Here is a 20,396-nt window from a genome sequence, read left to right as displayed (position 1 = left end):
GGCTGTTAACCTAAGGTAGTAACACCAATTAGAATATGTCTCGGATGTTGATGTCCTGCCAATAGCATTTGACACAATCTGTCATGAGACACTGAGGGTGCCTGCTGCCTTGGACAACTGAAGCTGATGCTTTTCCTGATGGCAATTTTTGAATTTTTGACACACAAAATCTGAGCCATGTGGTGAATGGACCTTTTGAATAAATTGTGACTGTAGTTCACAGGTGTCAAACTCAATTCCTGGAGGGCCACAGCTCTGCATAGTTTCGCATCAACCCTAATTACATACACCTGATCTGATGAGTCCTTCAGGCTTGTCTGAAATATACAGGAAAGTGTGCTAACCCTGCTGTAGTTGTATCCGCCTGCTATATCCTGTGTCTTGTATTGATTAAAAATCAAATCCCAGGATGTTCTTCGAAAAAAAAGTAGAGGTTTAACCTGGCCAAAATTATGTCTAGGGTCATCTTTGGCATTCTAACCTTGACACAGAAGGTGCATCTCCATGCTTCAAATTGAACTTTAGATTGAGAATAGTTTGAGATATAAGGCAAAAATGCCTAAGGTTAACATAACAGGAATTCCCATTTTTCAAATTACATTCCAGCGCCTAGACTGCAGCTCTGCACAAGAAGTTTGGCAAGAAAAAAAAATGGTCATCCCTATCTGAGCCTGGTTTCTCTAGAGTTTTTGGTCCCACTTTATATTAAGTGTCCTTAACTACTATGTACTTACATCAAATAAAATAAATACAATCTACTTATTGTGTTTATAATGTATTTGAGTACACTTGTGGTGCTCTTGAGTTGGGGTTGGGTTATGGACAGGTTTGGTGGTATGGGTAGGTTTAAGGGTAGGTTAAGGTGTAAGGGATGGTCAACAGTGTATTTACAAATGAAATTACAAAAGTTAATTACAGATGTAATTACATACATGTATTGAATCAAGCATAAGTACACAGTAAATACATGTATTTACACAATAAGTACATTGTAACAAACTATCATTTCCTGTGTATGTACATATTAGTTAAGGCCACTTCATATAAAGTTTTTTTTTTTTTTTTTTTTTTGACAAATGGGGAAGTTTTTTTCCTTGCCACTGGCTAGCTTGGTTTGGGACTTGTGGAGCTATGCATCAATGGATTTGCTCCTCAGTCTTTAAACTTTCAGCAGTGAAAATTAAACCACACTGAACTGAACTAAACTGAACTTCATCTCTGAAAACTGGACTGACAGTTTCAATTTACTAGAACTTCTATGGTAAACTGCTTTAACAAAATCTACATTGTGAAAGCTCTATAGACATTAAGGGTGCTTTCACACCTGTGAACTGATTCAGTTGTTCCAAAACAGGGATTAAAATTGTTACATTGCTGCTCTTTGTTCTTGGTGCGGTCGCTTTCACACAGCAAAGATTAGAAATGGACCAAAATAGCTAAAACAAGTCACGTGCGAGTAAACTCTCCTCACATTGGTCAGAGTTTCATGGATTATTTTGTTGAGTCCATTTTAGCTGTCGGAGGAGGGTGGGAAACGTGTGCGCGACGTATTTGTGGACCAGGAGGGAGATGCGCGATTTCCGGGAGATTATCACTCATTTGCGGGCATCCGGGAGTCTCTGTGCATTTGCGGGTGACTAGGAATGCCAGGAATGATTCTCTCGTCATTTAGCCGTATGCCTATTACATATCCATAAAACACTGTGATATAGCCGGCCTCGGACCATAACGCTTTCTTACTACAATCGATTCGCTCCAGATTTCGTTTCCATCAAGCTGAGACCACTTTAGTTAGGCAGTCTCGGACTGATTGTTTTAGCGCGGATCCAAGCAGTATTGCTCGATTCACATATGCCAAACTAGCCGCGCTAACTGGGCAAACGAGACAGGTTCTGAAACAAAAGTCTACGTGTGAAAGCACCCTAAGATGAATTGAATTGAATTCTTTTCAAAAGCAGTTACTTGGCTGTTAACATACGGTAGTAACACCAATTAGAATATGTCCTTGGATTAGGCCCCGTTTACACTAGTACGTTTTAGTTTTAAAACGGCGTTTTAGAATGAAAACGATCCGCGTCCACACTCGCGTTTCACCCAGCGTTTCTGAACTGCTCTCCGTCCACACCAAAACGCTGAAAACGCACATCACGTGACCACACACACACTCTCGGGCAAGCGCTGCAGCCCATCTACCCAGATGAGAGCTGTGCTAGTCGGACTTCTCATCAAGCATCTCCCGCTGGATCTAACCTCACTATATTTATTAAACGGAATATTTCTTTCATCTTGTTGTCTTTATTTAACGACATATTCATTGGACATTGGAATCTATTACTTGTTCTCAGGTAACGTGTTTTGGCTAAGCGCAAAGATAAGTTAATGATTAATGTAAGCACGTACATTCTGTATATTGACTGATCGCTTGCCTTTATTTCCTATAATGTATAAACTTATTGTATGTTATACTTTTATAATGGCCATTATCGATTAAAACTGATATTCAGCAAAGAGAGGGTGTGTTTCGTATTTTCACTGAAATTGAAAGGAGGCAGTTGTTATCGGCTCCGTTTTGTTATAAATATGCACACAGTGAAGATGACGCTCATATTTGCAGCACGGCCCCTCAACATTTCTGCTGTCTGTTTAGTTGTTAATATTAAAATGAAAATAGGCAGTTCCTTATATCATGTTTACATTTTATTGTTGAGAAAGTAAAACAACGTAGCCAGGGTGATGTGAATGAAGTTATAAAGTACACTGTTCCCTTTGAAGATTTACCCGTGTCCTCGGTATAATCTGCTTTTCCATATCAAACTGAGAAGAAGAGACTGCAGCCATGATCAAACTTGCGAAGTTTTAACTTACACGGAGAAGATGCAGGACTCAACTGTGCGTGTTAGGCTACTTAATATTCAGGAAAAGCCCCAATCAGAGAGGCGAATGTCTGCAGCCCCGCCTCCGTTTTCAAATGTCTCCGTTTTCCATCATCCACACTGAGACGGAGCAGCTGCGTTTCAGAATGAAAACGGCCTCTCCAGCGTTTTCGAAACGCTCCGTTTTCGGCGCTCGAGAACTCCGGCGTAGTGTGGACGGTTGGCGTAACCGTAGCAAAACTTATGCGTTTTCAAACTAAAACGCATTAGTGTAAACGGGGCCTTAATCTCTTATTTACTTAACAAAATCATGTGGACTTGATGCATCAGCCCTGTACGAACACCAACAATGATGTGGTAAATATACCAGAGTTAAAACTGGACACATACTGTACATTTCTTGATTGGAACTGAACAGACTACCCTTTGGTTTGGAAAGCCCTGAGTTTGAACCTTTTTTCAGCAAAAGGAAACGCTTTTGAGTACTAAATTCAGCCAGTTTAACAGTTCGTTCAAAATGTTCTAGACACCAACATCTTCCAGGAGGTCTAACCAACAAAATCCTGAACCAATGGATATAGTGGCCAATCCTGGTTTGATTAACCTTTTGTATAAGACTGCCCCTGTGGCTGTTGTGGGTTTTGCAATATGGCAGTTCTACAAAGCCAGCTATAGCAGTCACTGAGTCTACGCCTTAATTCTTTTGATCATTCACTTGTCTGTCTGTAATCAGGGTGTCATCACTCTGTGTGCAATATTGTTGGTACCCCACCCAAATTCTAGCTAAATATTTAAACGTGCAGTCTCTAATCTTTACTCTGTAATACTGAAGGAAGAAGACATATGTCGTCCTTGTTTTAATTCATCAACTGAAGTCTGTTTTTGGTAAAGGCAAGTTCTGTAAAGCTGCTTTCCAGCTCAATCAATTCCCACAGCATTGACTGTGATATTAAACTGAGCATTGAAGAGCTAAATAGCAACACAGCTGAACTGGACTTGTTCATTTCTGTTCCGTTAGAAGAGAAAGAAGAAGAATGGAGCACATGGAGCCCCTGTAGTGTCACTTGCGGACATGGCAACCAGACCCGCTCACGTTCCTGTGGGGATTTCTGCACATCCACTGAGTCCCAAAGCTGTGACCTTGTTCCATGCCCAGGTTCCTCCAGCACCCTAATTAGTACCTCTTGTTCTAAAATTCCAAACGATTTATATGTAATGTTCAGTTCTTTCCTCCCCCCAGATGATTGGAACAGTGTGGGTCATGTCTTTCCTTTTGAGATGGAAAATGGTACAGAACCCTATGGCACAGGTAAGTGCTTAAATTTATTCCTAACATTGTTGTAGATTTAAAAAAAAAAATCCTTAGCAATTGTTTGAAAAAAAAATATTGTGCAATGTTACAATTTTCAAGTATGTTTTATCATCTAATATCTTAAATGGTTAGTTTTTTTGGTTGTTTTTGTTAAAAGCCCCATTTGGATTTAACTTGGATATTGATTTGACAATTAAATTGAGACTGAGTAGTACTTTCACCATACATTTTTACTAGGGATGTAACGGTATCAGAATTTCACGGTACGGTATTACCTCGGTATCAATGTCACGGTACGGTATTTATTGAATCATTTACAAGAAAAAACAAAACTTATGAAAATACTTCAAAAAAGTGCCAAAAGTGTCAATGACATACAAATTAGCCATCTATCTGTAAGCTTTGAAACAGGAACTTCAATTTTAATAACAAAAAAAATATTAAACCATGTAAAAAAAAAAAATAAAGTTTTTAATTTAGTATTGTTGAAAACTCATCACATTCAACATTTAATCACTCACTCACTTAGATAGAGATGGGTTTAAAGGAAAATTATCATATAAATATAATCTGGTAAAAGCTGGTATCTCTGGGCATTTACAATGTCCCCTGCAACAGAAAAAAAACCTCTCATTTGGGACTGAGGTTTCTGGGACAAGAGAGATATGACTTATATGACTTATTTCTCAAGCGCCGAAAACGGAGCGTTTCGAAAACGCTGGAGAGGCCGTTTTCATTCTGAAATGCTGCTGCTCCGTCTCAGTGTGGATGGGGAAAGACGGAGACATCTGAAAACGGAGGCGGGGCTGCAAACGTTCGCCTATCTGATTGGGGCTTTTCCTCAATATTAAGTAGCCCACACACAGTTCAGTCTCGCATCCTCTTCTTGTAAGTTCAGTCTTCGCAAGTTTGATCAAGGCTGCAGTGTCTTCTTCTCAGTTTGATATGGAAAACATACCGAGGACACGGGTAAATCTTCAAAGGGAACAGTGTACTTTATAACTTCATTCACATCACCCTGGCTACGTTGTTTCACTTTCTCAACAATAAAATGTAAACATGATTTAAGGAACTGCCTATTTTCTTTTTAATATTAGCAACTTAACAGACAGCAGAAATGTTGAGGCGCCGTGCTGCATATATGAGCGTCATCTTCACTGTGTGGATATTTATAACTAAACGGAGCCGATAACAACTACCGCCTTTCAATTTCAGTGAAAATACCAAACGCACCCTCTCTTTTGCTGAATATCAGTTTTAATAATCGACAATTATAAAAGTATAACATACAATAAGTTTATACATTGTAGAAAATAAAGGCAAGCGATCAGTCAATGTACCTGTATTAATCATTAACTTATCTTTGCGCTTAACCAAAACATGTTACCCGTTAACAAGTAACCTAATAGATTCCAATGACCAAAGTCAGGGAATTGGCCTATGTCGTTAGATAAAGATAACAACATGAATGAAATATCACGTTTAGCAAATATAGTGAGATTAGATCCAGCGGGAGATGCTTGATGAGCAAACCGACAAGCAGAGCTCTCATCTGGGTATAAATGCTGGAGCGCTTGCCCGAGAGTGTCTGTGGTCACGTGATGTGCGTTTTCAGCGTTTTGGTGTGGACAGAGAGCAGTTCAGAAACGCTGGGTAAAACGCGAGTGTGGACGCGGATCGTTTTCATTCTACAATGCCGTTTTAAAACTAAAACGCACTAGTGTAAACGGGGCCTTAGAGTTTTACAGCTCTTTTTGATCCCCGCTTCTAGCAGCACACTCCATTTCCGCATTACTGGATCTGTAGCGACAACAGACCGCAAGGGATGATGGGAATTGTAGTTTTCGCTACCTCCCGTTCGCTTCATTCGCCTGAGCAAATTTTCTCAGAAGACCTATAGTTTTACCGAGTCATGAGACTTCGGTAATATCGAAAAAAATTAATATTGCGGTATGACGGTATTTACAATACCGTTACATCCCTAATTTTTACCATTGGGGAATAGTATGTTTTCAGCATTTGTCTTTAGAAAGAAACAGTTTAAACAGAACTATGATAATAATTTGAATGGGGTAAAATGCAAAGGTCAATATGGATGTTGTATGGAAGGAAGCCCATTAAAGAACTCAGTCATCAATTGCTATAGACCAGGGGTGACCAACCCTGCTTCTGGAGATCTGCCATCCTGCAACCAAGGGTTAATTTGTGCCGGAACACACCGATTCTGGATCCGGCACCTCATTTTACTGATCCCCCTCCTCAACCGCCCTTCTCCCCAGTCTGCTGTTCACTTTCGCCTTCTTCTGCGACTCCCTAACCCTCTTTACTGTCGTCCGTGACACCCCCACCCTGCTCACTTTCATCAGCGACACCCCTCTGCCATGCACCACACCCCACCGCTCCCCACTTTCATGTGTGACACCTATCCATCCTCGAGTACCATGCCGGGTCTGTTACCCCGATCTGTTCCAGGACCTCGCAATTCACAAATTAAGCACTGCTTACAACCCATATCAAACACACCTGCTATAAAATATCCAGTGATGTTCAGGCCTAATTAATTGGTTCAGGTGTGTTTGATCAGGGTTGGAGCTGAACTCAACAGGAAGGTAGATCTCCAGGAGCAGGGTTGAGCACCCCTGCTATTCACTAAAGCTGCGGTCACACTAGAGTTTGAGCTTGCGAAATTCTGTCATACTGCGCTGCGAAAAGAGGCCGGATTCAACAAGATGATTATACGTTTAAAAAAAGCTAGCGATTGGTCCATATTTTAAATTTCTGTCCGGAGAGGTCATGTTTTGATTCTCGATTGGTCTCATGCAGTCAAGCGATGCAGTTTCGCAGTTCATCAAGCTTGAACTTTGTAACGCAGTAAACTACGAAACTTGTCGCATGAGCTTGCGTTCCCTGTTTGACGCATTGGTGTGCATATTAATGGAAGTCGATGGGGAGAAAAATGCAGTGTGACCACAGCTTTATTCCTCACATACGAGTGGATGCAGCCATTTGAATTTTTTTGGCCTGAGACCTCCGCACTTATTTATTTCCATTCATTTTTAGATGTTAAAAACAGCCTGTTATGCAACGTGTTGTTGCAAAAGAAAAAAAATCTTATTATATTATTCTACTTGGTCTGTAGTCATGTTTGTAGAGCAAGTAGTTTGACCGTATTCTGACGTTAATTATTCCTAGTCATTTCTCCCACCCACATTGCAAACGGACTTGGCCCAAATTTGGCCTCATTATGGCACTCCTGGTGTGTTGCCGGCACTGGCATGCATAATGTCAGCCAAATGTGGGCCATGCATGGCAATGATGGCACTGCATGCCTGACTGCAAACTACATTTGGGCCAGTTGTGGATGGGATTTATGTGGCCCAGATCAGTGTAACGATTGTTCACATTGTTTAGGTAACATTAGGCTGGGTTATGGCTCAGTTTTTGGGGTTTCTGGTTAAAGTATAAACCTATAGCTAAGAAACATTTTTTGGGATTTCATTATCCAATGGAGTGGTCCTCAATCTTTTTATCACCTCGGACCGGTCATTGCTTGAAAATTCTACTGTGGACAGGGGGGTGGGGAGGATGGTTTGTAGGAAGAATGACAAGCTGACAAAACATTGCTCTCACTCTGATACAAGATTTATTTATAAAGAAAATTATGAAGTACTGTAATGTTTGGGTGTTCTGTGTGTCTGGGATAATCTGTCTACCGAAATGTGTATGTTTGATACTAAAGCTGATCAGTCAGTTATTGTCACATGACTCACAATGTGCTGGCGGCACTCATTCAACTGTGTGCCTCTGGAAGGCGTGAGCACGTCATGCCACTTGTGTGCGCAAACTGCACACCACCTTTGGAAATAACAAATTTGCATGAACTCTTGAAAAGATGTAATATGCAAAGTCATTTGCGATCTCCAGCAGTTGATCGTCTTCTTGGACAGACATGGTGGATTCACCTAATTTGTTGACAAATGGGTTGCAGATCTATTCTTTGGCAGTTCTTCTCCTTAGCAAAGAAACTTACCAGAAACGTCTGTTTCTTACTCATTTTGCTGCTTGTGGGTTAAATTTTGGGTTAAATTTGGGAAGTAAGCAAGAGAATACAGTCATTTTTCAAAATAAAAGATTTTTTAAACTAAAAGATTAATGCAGATAATAAATAAAACACAAATAATTAAAGATTTCTTGTGCGGCCCGGTACCAATTGATCCACGGAACAGTACCGGTCTGCGACCTAGTGGTTGAGGACCACTGATTTAATGTATAAAGCTTTCTCATTATATTTAAATCACCATTAGATGCTATTTAGAGTACATATTATGATTAACGTGGATTCGGTTGTTCTGCAGATGTGGACAGCTGTGAGAAGTGGTTGAACTGTAAGAGTGAGTTCCTTCAGCGTTACCTGCAGCAGGTGTTTACCGAATTGCCCAACTGTCCATGCTCCTATCCTTCACACGTCTCCAATAACATCGTCAGCCTGCTGGACGTGGGACATGAGCGCTCCTTCCAGTGGAGGGATGCTAGTGGCCCAAAAGAACGTCTGGATATCTACAAACCCTCTGCGCGGTCCTGCTTGCGTTCTGGTCTCTCAAAAAACGGCACCACCCTGGCTGCCCAACATTGTTGCTATGATGACAACAAGCAATTAATTACAAGGGGAAAGGGGGCAGGTACCCCCAACCTAATAAGCACAGAGTTCTCTCCGGAGCTGCATTTCAAGGTGGATGTATTGCCCTGGATTCTGTGCAAGGGAGACTGGAGCAGGTTTCACGCCGTCCGTCCACCCAACAATGGACTGCATTGCATGGAGAACCCCCAACAGGATATTTTCATGAATGAATTGGAGGAGGCCAGAGAATATTAAGTCACCAAATTACTGTCCATCTTCTAATACACCGTCCTGCTGTGGTGCTTAAACCCTGTACGACAAACACTAGCCAGCTGCATAAGTCTTGTGATGTGGGACGCACTGCTGCAATCGGGTTGGCAAAGCGTCGAGCTTTTCTTATGTGTGGAATGTTGTAAGGAAAATGGATTCCATAAATGGATGAATCCTTTCAAATGGATTCCGGTCTGTCCGCCCTCTTTGTGAAACACATGTGTCTGTGTGAATTATCAAGAAAGCTTTTTGTTTTTACTTTTGCTGCTGCTGCAAAAACATACAATGGGGTACATAAGTCTGAAACCACAAGTAAAAAAAAATAATTTAGCATTTTTCAAATACAGTACATTTTCTATACGTATAAAGTAAATATGTCATTGGAAATGTTGCATGGAAATTTAGATGCAAAAAATGTTGTTTTATTTTGTAAAATGTGTCAATCATGGCAAACAACATTGCATCTTTGATGCTTCACAATGTCTTGGTGAGATCCTGCATAGTGACTGGTTGGTAATCTGCTCTGACATGTTTCTTGTCATTAATACACCAGTTTTAGAGATAAGAGGATAATCTGTTCCGGCTAACAGAGAGCGTTCTCAGAAACTTTCCTTAAAAGTTGAGCACATCTTAGAACATTTAATTTATTCATTTTCCTCCTGCTAAGTCCTTTTATTCATTAGAATCGTCACAGCAGAATGAACCACCAATTTATCTAGCCTATGTTTTACACAACGCAACCCCCAGCTGCAACCCCCAACTGGGAAACACCCATACACTCTCACATTCATACACATACACTATTGCCAATTCAGTTTGTTCAACGCACCTATAGCGCATGTCTTTGGACTGTGGGGGAAACTGGAGAAGAGATGTGTGCGGGACTAAATTTTGAATCCCGCTTCCGCGCTCCTGCCAGGTTTTAGTCCGAACCCGACCGCTCCAGCTTATATTCAGCATTTGTTGTCCCGCTGCCCGCCCCACCCCGTTTTCTACCCGCCGCGCCTGTTCCCGCTTAACAAAACCGAAAACCACCCAGCTATACAGAGTCCAGACAGCCTATAACAAGCTGTCTGTATAAACACACACACATAAGCACCAACCAAGTGACGCACACACAGACAGCATCACGCTCTCTCTCATTCACACACATACACACACACACACACACGTTTGTTTTTTGTGAAAAGTGGGTACATTACATAGGTTTCCATTCATTTAATACTGTTCAAACCATATATAGAATTGCCCTCTTCCCACCCCTAAACCCAACCATCACAGTAGACTGTGTGCAGCTTTACTCTCTGATTAAACTCATCCTGTGATTTATATGCTTTTTGAGAAATGAGGACGTCACCAATGTCCTCATATTTTACCTCCTTTTTGTACAATACCTGTGTCATACCCATGTCATTATACAGATTTGTGTCCTGATATGTCATAAAAACATGTGTACACACACACACACACACACACACACACACACACACACACACACACATAGACAGCAACAAACAAGCTGAACACAGCATCACACTCTCTCATTCACACACATACATAGGCTCCTCTCCAAAATTACACCGGTTACCGACCGCTCCCGTGATTTATTCCTGTGCGGCAAGAATAATGTCAGAATTTACTGATATTTTGGAATGGATGTGTAAATGGTCTTTTCCTGTAAAATTCTGGAACGTCCTCCCCCGTGTGAACAGCGCTTTTTTGAATTTACCAGTAAAGTCGTTCCAGTAATTTTCCTGATATTTCCAGGTATCACTATTTGTAAATGGGGCTATTATGTGCTTCAGAGTAACCCTTTTTACTAAGGGTTAAAAAAAACTTTTTTGTCCAACGTAATGCCCTTTACTTGTTTAATTATCATAGAAAGTATTATTCCTTGTTCATTTAAAGTCATCTTTAAAATCATCTCTCATTGAACCCTTTAGGGCCTACTCACACTATGCCATCCGTACCGTGCCCAGGCCCGTTTCCCGGATCGTTTGAAAAGTGTGAGTGCGCTGAATCGGGCTCAAGCACGGTTCACTTGGCCGACCCTGACCCGCTTGGAAGAGGTGTGCCTGAGCGCGGATCACTTGGGCTTTGGCGCGGTACACTTGTGTGTGAGTGCAAAACGCGCCAAAGCCCGAAACTGAAAGCGAGACGTGACTTTTAAGGGGCTGTTTCATATGGATTTATTATTCATTCTTACTGTTCAGTGATCGCAAACTGCCGTAGTTTATTAAAGACGAGAACTCCTCACAGCATGACAGCTGCGCACCTTCAGCAGACCTCCTCATTCCTGCAGCACGAGAGCATTATGATTGTTTATGAAAAAAATCCAATTCAAGATATCTACAACTGTAATTCGACTATTAGTAAATTAATTAGACATATCTTCAAATATATTTGTAAATATCTCTAAATATGACGAATTGAAGATATCTCCAAATGTATTATGACTAGTAAAAACTCAGTTAGAGATATCTCTAATTACAATTGTGACTAGTCAAAACTCATTTAGAGATATCTGCAAATATTTTTCAATGGAGGAATATGACTAGTCACAATATGTTTGCAGATATTTCCAATCTGATTTCGTACTAGTACAATTGTAATTGCAGATATCTCTAATGTCATTCTGAGTAGTGGAATTATAATTATGACGTCAAAATATAATTAGAGATATCTCTAAATATATTTATGGAGTCAGAACAAAGATTTAAATGCTAAAAACGCTTGCCATAGAGAGCGCTTCTCACTGAAAAGAGCAGCAGCGATGATGTAAGCGTGCCGAGGCCCGATATGGTGTGAGCGCGGGCCGTCGGGGGAGACGGGAGGGGGGACAAGCTTGCTTTGGCCCGGTTCGAGGCAACTGTACCTAGTGTGAGTACGGCCTTAAAGTGCACTCCTTGAAAATAAAGTTGCACTGAATAATATACTGACAAAACTCTAAACATTCATTTATTCATGTTCTTATCCTCTTAGTCCCTTTATTAATCAGTGTTTACCACAGCGGAATGAACCGCCAACTTATCCAGCATGTTTTACGCAGCGGATGCCCTTCCAGCTGCAACCCATCAATGGGAAATATCCACACACACTCATTCGCACACATACTCTACAGACAATTTAGCTCACCCAATTCAGCTATAGCACATGTTTTTGGACTTGTGGGGGAAACCGGAGCACCAGGAGGAAACCCACATGAACACAGGGAGAACATGCAAACTCCACACAGAATTGCCAACTGACCCAGCTGAGGCTCAAATCAGTGACCTTCTTGCTCTGAGGCGAACGTGCTACCCACTGAGCCACCGTGCAGCCCCTCTGTAATAAGCAATTAAAATAATAATGATAACATATAGAGTTAAAAGGTCAACCAGGTGGTCATGTTGCCTGCATAATACACTCATTTTAACAAATTTGTGATCTCATAGATTCGATGTGATCTCAGACTTTTGGACTCCACTGTATTTATGTTGGTATTAGTGCCATCCATTGTACAAACCTGAAACAAAACCTGAACCTCTGCTCTAGACTTATTGGGATGTTTGAGAGTGAATAGGCACTTTCACTGCTAACTCAGGGGGAAATCTTTCCATAGCAATCAATGTTCATTTATTTCTTTAACAGTGTTGGATTGAGCTGGAGAGAATATTATAATATTTGTTTTTTAGTTTTTCTGCAGATATGCATTTGCTGTGTTGTTATTGCTGTTGTTCATGTCATTCAGAAGTTTGCAGGGGGACTAATTAATCCTAGACCTCTAATTTGAAATATTATTCCTAAAGGTTTGCAGACTGTATATGCACATGCTACAGCTGGCACTTTATTTAACATATTTTGAAATGTATATTTGCTTGATAAAGCATTGTTTCCCATGTTTTTAGTGTTGCTGTTGTAAAGAGATTGGTTTCTGTGGTCATTGTTATGTAAAAATGAAATCATTATTTACACACGTGGTTATAAGCATTTATACGTTTGTTGAAATCTAAAGATATTTTGAAGAAAGTTGGAAAACTGTGGCCATGGACTTCCATAGTACCCAGATAGCATATGAATGTGGGCCACTTTAGGCAGTTATGCAGCACTGGTGGTCTTCCTTCGGCCCAGACAAAATGAATGTGAGCCTAATGTGGCCCATGTGGAAAATGGTAAATTTGGCCCGAATGACGGAGGAATATGGACCACAGTTGTGGCATAAAAAATGTGGCATAGTAATTAAAGGGTAATCTGGGTCTTAACCCAAAGTGGCTCACATAGGTGCAAATGTGGCCCAGTTATCTTAAGACATATCTGGGCCACTTTTGCAAAATATTAGGCACAGTAAACTCTGGCTAAAGCGGCTATGAGGGTATAGAGGCGCAGAGAAGATATGGAAAATGTGGCCCAGTTATCTTAAAACATATGTGGGCCTCTTTTGGCAAATATTCGGCACAGTAAGCTTTGGCTAATGTGGATTTGAGCGTATAGTGGCCCAGAGAAAATATGCTAAATGTGGCCCAGTTATCTTAAAACATATGTGGGCCACTTTTGGTGAATAATTTGCACAGTAAACTCTGGCTAATGTGGATTTGAGCGTATAGCGGCCCAAAAAAGATATGGCAAATGTGACCCAGTTATCTTAAAACATATGTGGGCTACTTTTGGCAAGTATTCGGCACAGTAAGCTTTGGCTAATGTGGATTTGAGCGTATAGTGGCCCAGAGAAAATATGCCAAATGTGGCCCAGTTATCTTAAAACATATGTGGGCCACTTTTGGTGAATAATTTGCACAGTAAACTCTGGCTAATGTGGATTTGAGCGTATAGTGGCCAAAAAAAAAAAGATATGGCAAATGTGGCCCAGTTATCTTAAAACAGATGTGGGCCACTTTTGGCGAAAATTCGGCACAGAAAGCTCTGGCTAATGTGGATATGAGCATATAGTGGCCCAGAGAAGATATGCCAAATGTGGCCCAGTTATCTTAAAACATATGTGGGCCACTTTTGGTAAATAATTAGCATAGTAAACTTTGGCCAATGTGGATTTGAGCGTATAGTGGCCCAAAGAAGATATGGCAAATGTGGCCCAGTTATCTTAATACATATGTGGGCCACTTTTGCCGAAAAATCGGCACAACAAGCTCTGGCTAATGTGGCTTTGAACCAAAAGTGGCCCAGAGAAGATATGGCAAATGTGGCCCAGTTATTTTAAAACATACAAAATGTGGGCCACTTTTGGCAAATATTAGGCACAGTAAGCTCTGACTAATGTGGCTGTGAGCCTATAGTGGCCCAGATGAGATATGGCAAATATGGGTGAGTGTCTCTGACTAAAGATGGTGTGAGCTCAAAGCAGCTGAGGTAAGATGTGGCAAGTATGGTACTGTTATCCTAAAACATGTAAAACAGGTCACTTTTGGTAAAGATAAAGTACAGTGGTCATTTGATAATTATAGGGGTCAAACCATAGCTCTTTGACATGGCAGATATGTGTGGTAATGTAGTTCATTTGTGGCCCAGATCTGACAAACAGGAGCGGACCAAATAAAAACAAACTGTGGCCCAGAACAGGGTCAGGTGTGGTTCATTTGGTTGAATTCTGGCTAATGTTTGGTGTTGCTTTGGCTTATTTGTGGTCCAGATCTGACAAACACGAGCAGACTACCCTAGAGCTATAATTTCATTCAGTATGTGGTCCGAATGTAAGTGTCTGGTGTGGACCGAATCTGGGCCAGAATAAAAGCAAACCGTGGTCCAGAATACGGTAAGTTCTGGTTTATTCGGTTGATTTCTGGCTAATATGTGATATTGCTATGGCTTAATTGTGGCCCAGATCTGGCAGACAGGAGTGGACCGCCCAAGTATTCCATGCGGTATGTGGGCCGGATGTAAGTGTCTGGTGTGGGCCGGATTTGAGCCTCATGAATTTTGCTAGCTGGGTAAGAAAAGCAAATGTTATAGAAGTCAATGGTTTCTAGCCTTCTTCAAAACATCTTCTTTTGTATCCAACAAAACAAAGAAGGTCAAAAGTTTGGAGCAAATGAATGCTGAGTAAATGATAAATAAAAAACAGTTGTTGTTTTTTTTTTTTGGTAAAACTGTAACTTTAATGGCAAGAGCAGTATTTGGCATGTGTTGTACAGTATTTATTGTATTTTTATGTCATATTTGCTTATACTTTGAACAGATTTGTCATTCAAGTGGTGCACTAGTCCTCCTGGTCTAATTCAAATCTAAAAAGGGAAATCTTTCACAGTTAACAACTCAAACAAGTCAGTGTTTGATGTGCATTAGCATGTGTACTTTATTGATTTGCAAGGTTCACATTCTATTAAAAGAAATACAAAGATGAATGACAGGAAACTGCTTGTTTCTTTATTGATAATCCATATGTGAGTGCTAGCATTTACTGACTGACCATCTTATTAGGTACACCTTTTAAACTGCTCAGTAACCATATAGTGTGGTCATAAAGGGATGAATATGGTCAGATAGGCTATTTCCATTTTGTGAGGGCTACTTCCAAGAAAACACATCATGTTACAAAGTTGATGTAAACTCAAACTGGTTTCTTGAACATGATATTTGAGTATATTTTACTCAAATGGCCTCAAAAGTAAACAGACATCTAGTCCGAAAAAGAACCTCTGGAATTTTGTAGAATGGAAGAAATGCATTGTGAATGTGCATTTGACAAATCTTCAGCACTTTTATTATGTTTTTACGTTTATTTACATTTTACATTTAGTAATTTAAGAGATGCTTTTGTCCAAAATGACTTACAATTGAGGAGGAGGTATTCATCGAGTCAACACGAAGTAAAAAAAATTACATTACATTAAATTACAGTGACTTTCTGTAAAAATGCTTTGAAACTATGTATTTTATATACTTTGAAGTGACAGTTCAACCAAAATGATATTATTAATTACTTTAATTACTGCAAAGTTCTTTTTTGGTTTGTACTTTGGTTCATCCTCAGAACACAAATGAAGATGAACATTTCTGTCTCTCCATTAACAGACTACACACACAAAAACCAAGGCCTAGAAAGGAGCCAGTGAACTGAATGGATGGATAGATGGATGGATAGATGGATGGATAAATGGATAAATGGATAGATAGATAGATAGATAGATAGATAGATAGATAGATAGATAGATAGATAGATAGATAGATAGATAGATAGATAGATAGATAGATAGATAGATAGATAGATAGATAGATAGATAGATAGATAGATAGATAGATAGATAATCATGTCTGTCAGTATCTCCTTAGGCAGGGATTAAATAGCAGGGATTAGAAGGTCAAAGAGCAAAGTAACAAAAATCCATAGGATTAAGGCTGCTGACAAATCTTAAGGATTCAGATAGTTCTATATATACAGATCTTGGAAATATGCCGACTTATTTGAAGTACATCGACTTATTTGAAAATGGGTCATCAAATCATATTAAATAGCAGTTTGCAGAAGTGTGGAGAGAAAGCAAATTGAAGATGGCCTGACATCAGCCAAGGGAAGAGTTTCTATTTTAATTTTGAGATTCTGAATAAAGCTGGCAAATCGAATAAAGATAAACATTAATTTTGAAAAAAAAAACATTTGGTTAATTGTTTAAATTAATTTAAATGACACTTTTTAACCAGATAGTTTATTATTATTGAGTCCTTTTAATGTATAGTTTGTTGGAAACTGTCTGGTGCATATAGAGAAGAGGAAAGGGTGTCTCCTACAGGTGGTTTGTCTAACCCACTCACCTGCGTGAAGAACACTCGAGATTTCACAGTGTTTTCCCAGAAACATGGAATGTTTCTAAACCCCCTTTCACACATACAGACCTTTCCAGAAAATATTATGAATTAATATTCACTATTATGTACATCTCGACATGTAAAAGTGTTACTCTATACGTTTTCATCGAAGTTGTTCACAATACTTCACAATCCATCCACAGAGTTTGTAATGTAGTCAAATGGTTACAAATACAAGCGCAGCTGTTCAGTGGTCATTTCTGGTTAATGATGTCAGAATTTACCGGAATTTTGGAATGGATGTGTAAATGGTCTTTTCTGGAAAAATTTCGTTACGCCCTCGTCTGTGTGAACAGCGCTTTTTTTAATCTACCAGTAAAGTCGTTCAGAAAATCTTCTGGATATTTACTGGTTTCACTGTGTGAAAGGAGCTTAAGAAAGTGTCTGGTGCATATGGAGAGAAAAAGTGTGTATCTCCCACAGCTGTGTTTTTTAAGCCTTTATACTCAATTAATTTCAACACTTTACTGTGGACCCGGTACCGGGTTTGTGATGTCATCAACTTTCGCTTTCAGATTTAAAGGGCTAGCATTGCACCAGACCCCGTAAGTGGTTTCGTTTGAAAGTGTAGAATCTATATTTTATTCACATATGCATCACTTTGGTTTTTATTCTACTGTATAAAAGTTGTTTACACTTAAATACACAGTATTTTGGATACCCGAGCTAGGTATTTTTACAAGTTATAGCTGAAATGAAAGCTCTTGCCGGTGCTCATACAGTTCTAGCATTCTTTTTACTGAATTATATTCACATATCATACTGTTGTTGAATGAATTGCAGTGTTTCCATGGCGCAGAAATGTAAACAATACATTCATGATCAATAAGCAGCCCCAGATAGCACAGACAGCTGTCATCTCTTACCTTATGCAGTGCCCTTCAGGGCCATTCTCCTCTGTTTTTAAAATGATGTGCATAAGTAATCCTTTTATATGTCTGATGTGGTCCAAACACAGTGAATTATGTTTGATCAAACAAAAGAATAGTGAAATATGAAAACAATGATCGGTCCCTGTGGCTCGTATAGCACCTCTCATCAGTTGGAATACAATAACTTTTGCATAGATTATGGTAGAGACCTTTTTCTTTTTTCCTATGACTACAGACATGTGCAGGAACCAGCAAAATTAATTACAGCAACCCTAGACCACACAGAACCTAAAAGGTACACTTTCAAATTTGAGTTTATAAAAAAAAAATACAAAAAGCGGCTCTTTTTTTAGGTGTTTATTATAACACAGACGACATATACAGTTATTTTAAACACTTTCAATGGTGTTTTATGAAAATTCAAAGGGTTTTCTTTAAAATGATACCAAATTTTTGCATTTACACCTCTGTATGTGGATTTGGGAAGCTTTTAAATTTGGGTAGGCAAAATCCAGGCGGAAATCCCCAAATAGCAGCAGAGTTTAAGTGGTTAACTCAATATTTCAATCTATATTTGACTCAAGAGTGTTGTTTATCTGCCTCCAAAGTCTTCTGCAGGAACTCTGGCAGTTCTTGGAGGCTACAAAGCTGCTTACTCTCTCAGGACTACAAGAATCTAAAATTTCCTCTGTTTGTGTGGCTGTGGAGCGCCTTCAGTACTCCCGTGCTGCCAGCCACCCACCGAGACCACAGATGTAAGCGATACAGGCCACACAAGCTATAAACCCTCTTAGTGGATGCTTGATTATAGCGTTCAGAGACTTTTTTTCTTTTCAATTAACCATTTGTTTGAAGACTAAGAAAGGTCCTGATCCTCTCTAGCACAAATAGACCCCTGTGTTCTTCTTTAAACTAATTGGAGGGCATATTGGTGTAAAATAAGCACAACCAAGATTTTAAACCAGCTCATTAGGTCTTCCACATTACGGTGGCATGGGTGTATGTTTTTTTCTTTTTGTATTTTGGTAAAAAAATCTCACATCATCTGTGTTTGATCAGTGCTTTTGAACGCATGCTGGCTTTAAATGTCAACAACGATTATTTCTGATCCTGTTGTAATACTACAATGTAGAAATTTGATATATGTAAATAATATAAAGAGAGCGAGAGAAAGAGAGATATATATGGACATATATATATTGTCTTTATATATTGTCTTTAGGAACTATATATATATATATATATATATATATATATATATATATATATATATATATATATATATATATATATATATAGTTCCTAAAGACAATACCTAGATTTATTATTTTCCTTGCTGAAATTTCATTCATATTGAATCTTTTAATCTTATTAATAAAAAAAAATGTTATTTTCTTGTATTCAATTAAAAACATTAAACAATCATATTTTAGTCTCTTTTATTACAGAATTTGTAATAGATCTGGTTTATGTTGCTACTTTTCTCACATCTTTTACCTTTTGTGTGTGAGTGTGTTTTCAGACGATAAACCGCAAAATAAAACTTGTATTATGCTAATTATAATGTCCAAAATGTCCTAAAGTTTTCTTGAAATGTAGGAATGGAAGGTTAGCACTGCCCTCTATCGCCAAAACCGATGTGAAACACGTCTTAAACACCCGGAAATAAGAAAAACATGACATTTGATCGCCGAAAGGCAGACAGACGTACTACGCCGAGCTACTGTAACCGACAGCACCATCATGACATCGGAGTGGCTCTTGTATATGCTGTTTTACCTTCTTTCTGCTGTTTTCGTTGTATTTCTTGCATACTGTCTGTATATTCATCAAGTTCACCTGAAATATGATCATATACCTGGACCTCCTAGAGACAAGTAAGAAAGTTTAATCAATTGATCTTTTCATGAATGTGTTTGGTGTAGATATTATTTATATTTATTTTGCAATGTTGAAATCTTTATAAATTAACGTGAAACTGAACTGATATCCTGACAGTTTTCTGCTGGGACATATTCCAACTATTAACAGAGTGACAAAGTCGGAAAGACATATGAACGACTTATTACTTATATGGTAAGAGCAAAACACTTAATTAATTTATTTATTTATTTAGTCTATTTATTTATTTATTTATTTGTTTGTTTGTTTATTTACATGACTAATGTCTTCCTTTCACCTTGCACCTACAAACTATGTCGTAACCGTGTTCACCTTCTGAACTTGCACCTCGTCTCTTTCGACAACTTGATATTGCGGTTTTCCCAGTTCTCCGTCCTTCCACCTCTCTCAAAACCATGTTATTTTGGATTTTTGTCTTTTCTTTAACATAATTTCTCCCCGTATTGCATCTATTATATGAATTATTTCCCTTGTTAGTTCGGCCTATAAGTATAAATATTTAGATTACTATGAAATTATCAGTAGAATATTGCAACATTATCTTTTTGTACTAACTTAGTTAAGTGTCTTCACAAATACCAAGAAATCCTCCATAATTACTTTTATTTTGTGTGCACATAAATAGGCGACCTGTTTGAATGTGTATTGATATATATCATAGACAAAAAAAATAGATACAATGTTCATATTTTGTTCATGTTGCTTTGCAAAACACTTATTGTGCTACTGAGGTAGAATACGATTTGGCAGAG

General features: G+C 39.0%; 2 protein-coding genes across 3 annotated transcripts in view; both read left to right on the top strand.

Moving 5' to 3' along the window:
- ism2b (isthmin 2b) overlaps positions 1 to 15,408 on the top strand; it is a 35,200-nt gene extending 19,792 nt beyond the window's left edge. The window contains exons 4-7 of one of the 2 annotated variants that reach the window (XR_015517619.1): positions 3,892 to 4,029; positions 4,114 to 4,182; positions 8,541 to 11,017; positions 11,972 to 15,408. Coding sequence is in view for 1 of the 2 variants with exons in the window: in NM_001020509.1 (NP_001018345.1) it covers positions 3,892 to 4,029; positions 4,114 to 4,182; positions 8,541 to 9,058 (725 nt within the window). In the remaining variant the exon portion in view is untranslated. 2 annotated transcript variants of the gene reach the window in all.
- Positions 15,409 to 19,467: 4,059 nt separating this feature from the next.
- cyp46a1.3 (cytochrome P450, family 46, subfamily A, polypeptide 1, tandem duplicate 3) overlaps positions 19,468 to 20,396 on the top strand; it is a gene marked incomplete at its 3' end in the record, with an annotated part of 47,689 nt that continues 46,760 nt past the window's right edge. The window contains 2 exon segments of the mRNA NM_001045298.1: positions 19,468 to 19,619; positions 19,741 to 19,818. Of these exon segments, the coding sequence (NP_001038763.1) occupies positions 19,486 to 19,619; positions 19,741 to 19,818 (212 nt within the window).

The sequence above is a fragment of the Danio rerio genome, chromosome 20 (assembly GCF_052040795.2).
Source record: "Danio rerio strain M-AB ecotype USA chromosome 20, GRCz13ab, whole genome shotgun sequence".
Classification (NCBI taxonomy): Eukaryota; Metazoa; Chordata; class Actinopteri; order Cypriniformes; family Danionidae; genus Danio; species Danio rerio.
Note: the sequence above shows the minus strand (reverse complement) of the source record. Positions and strands in the feature narration are given on the sequence as shown.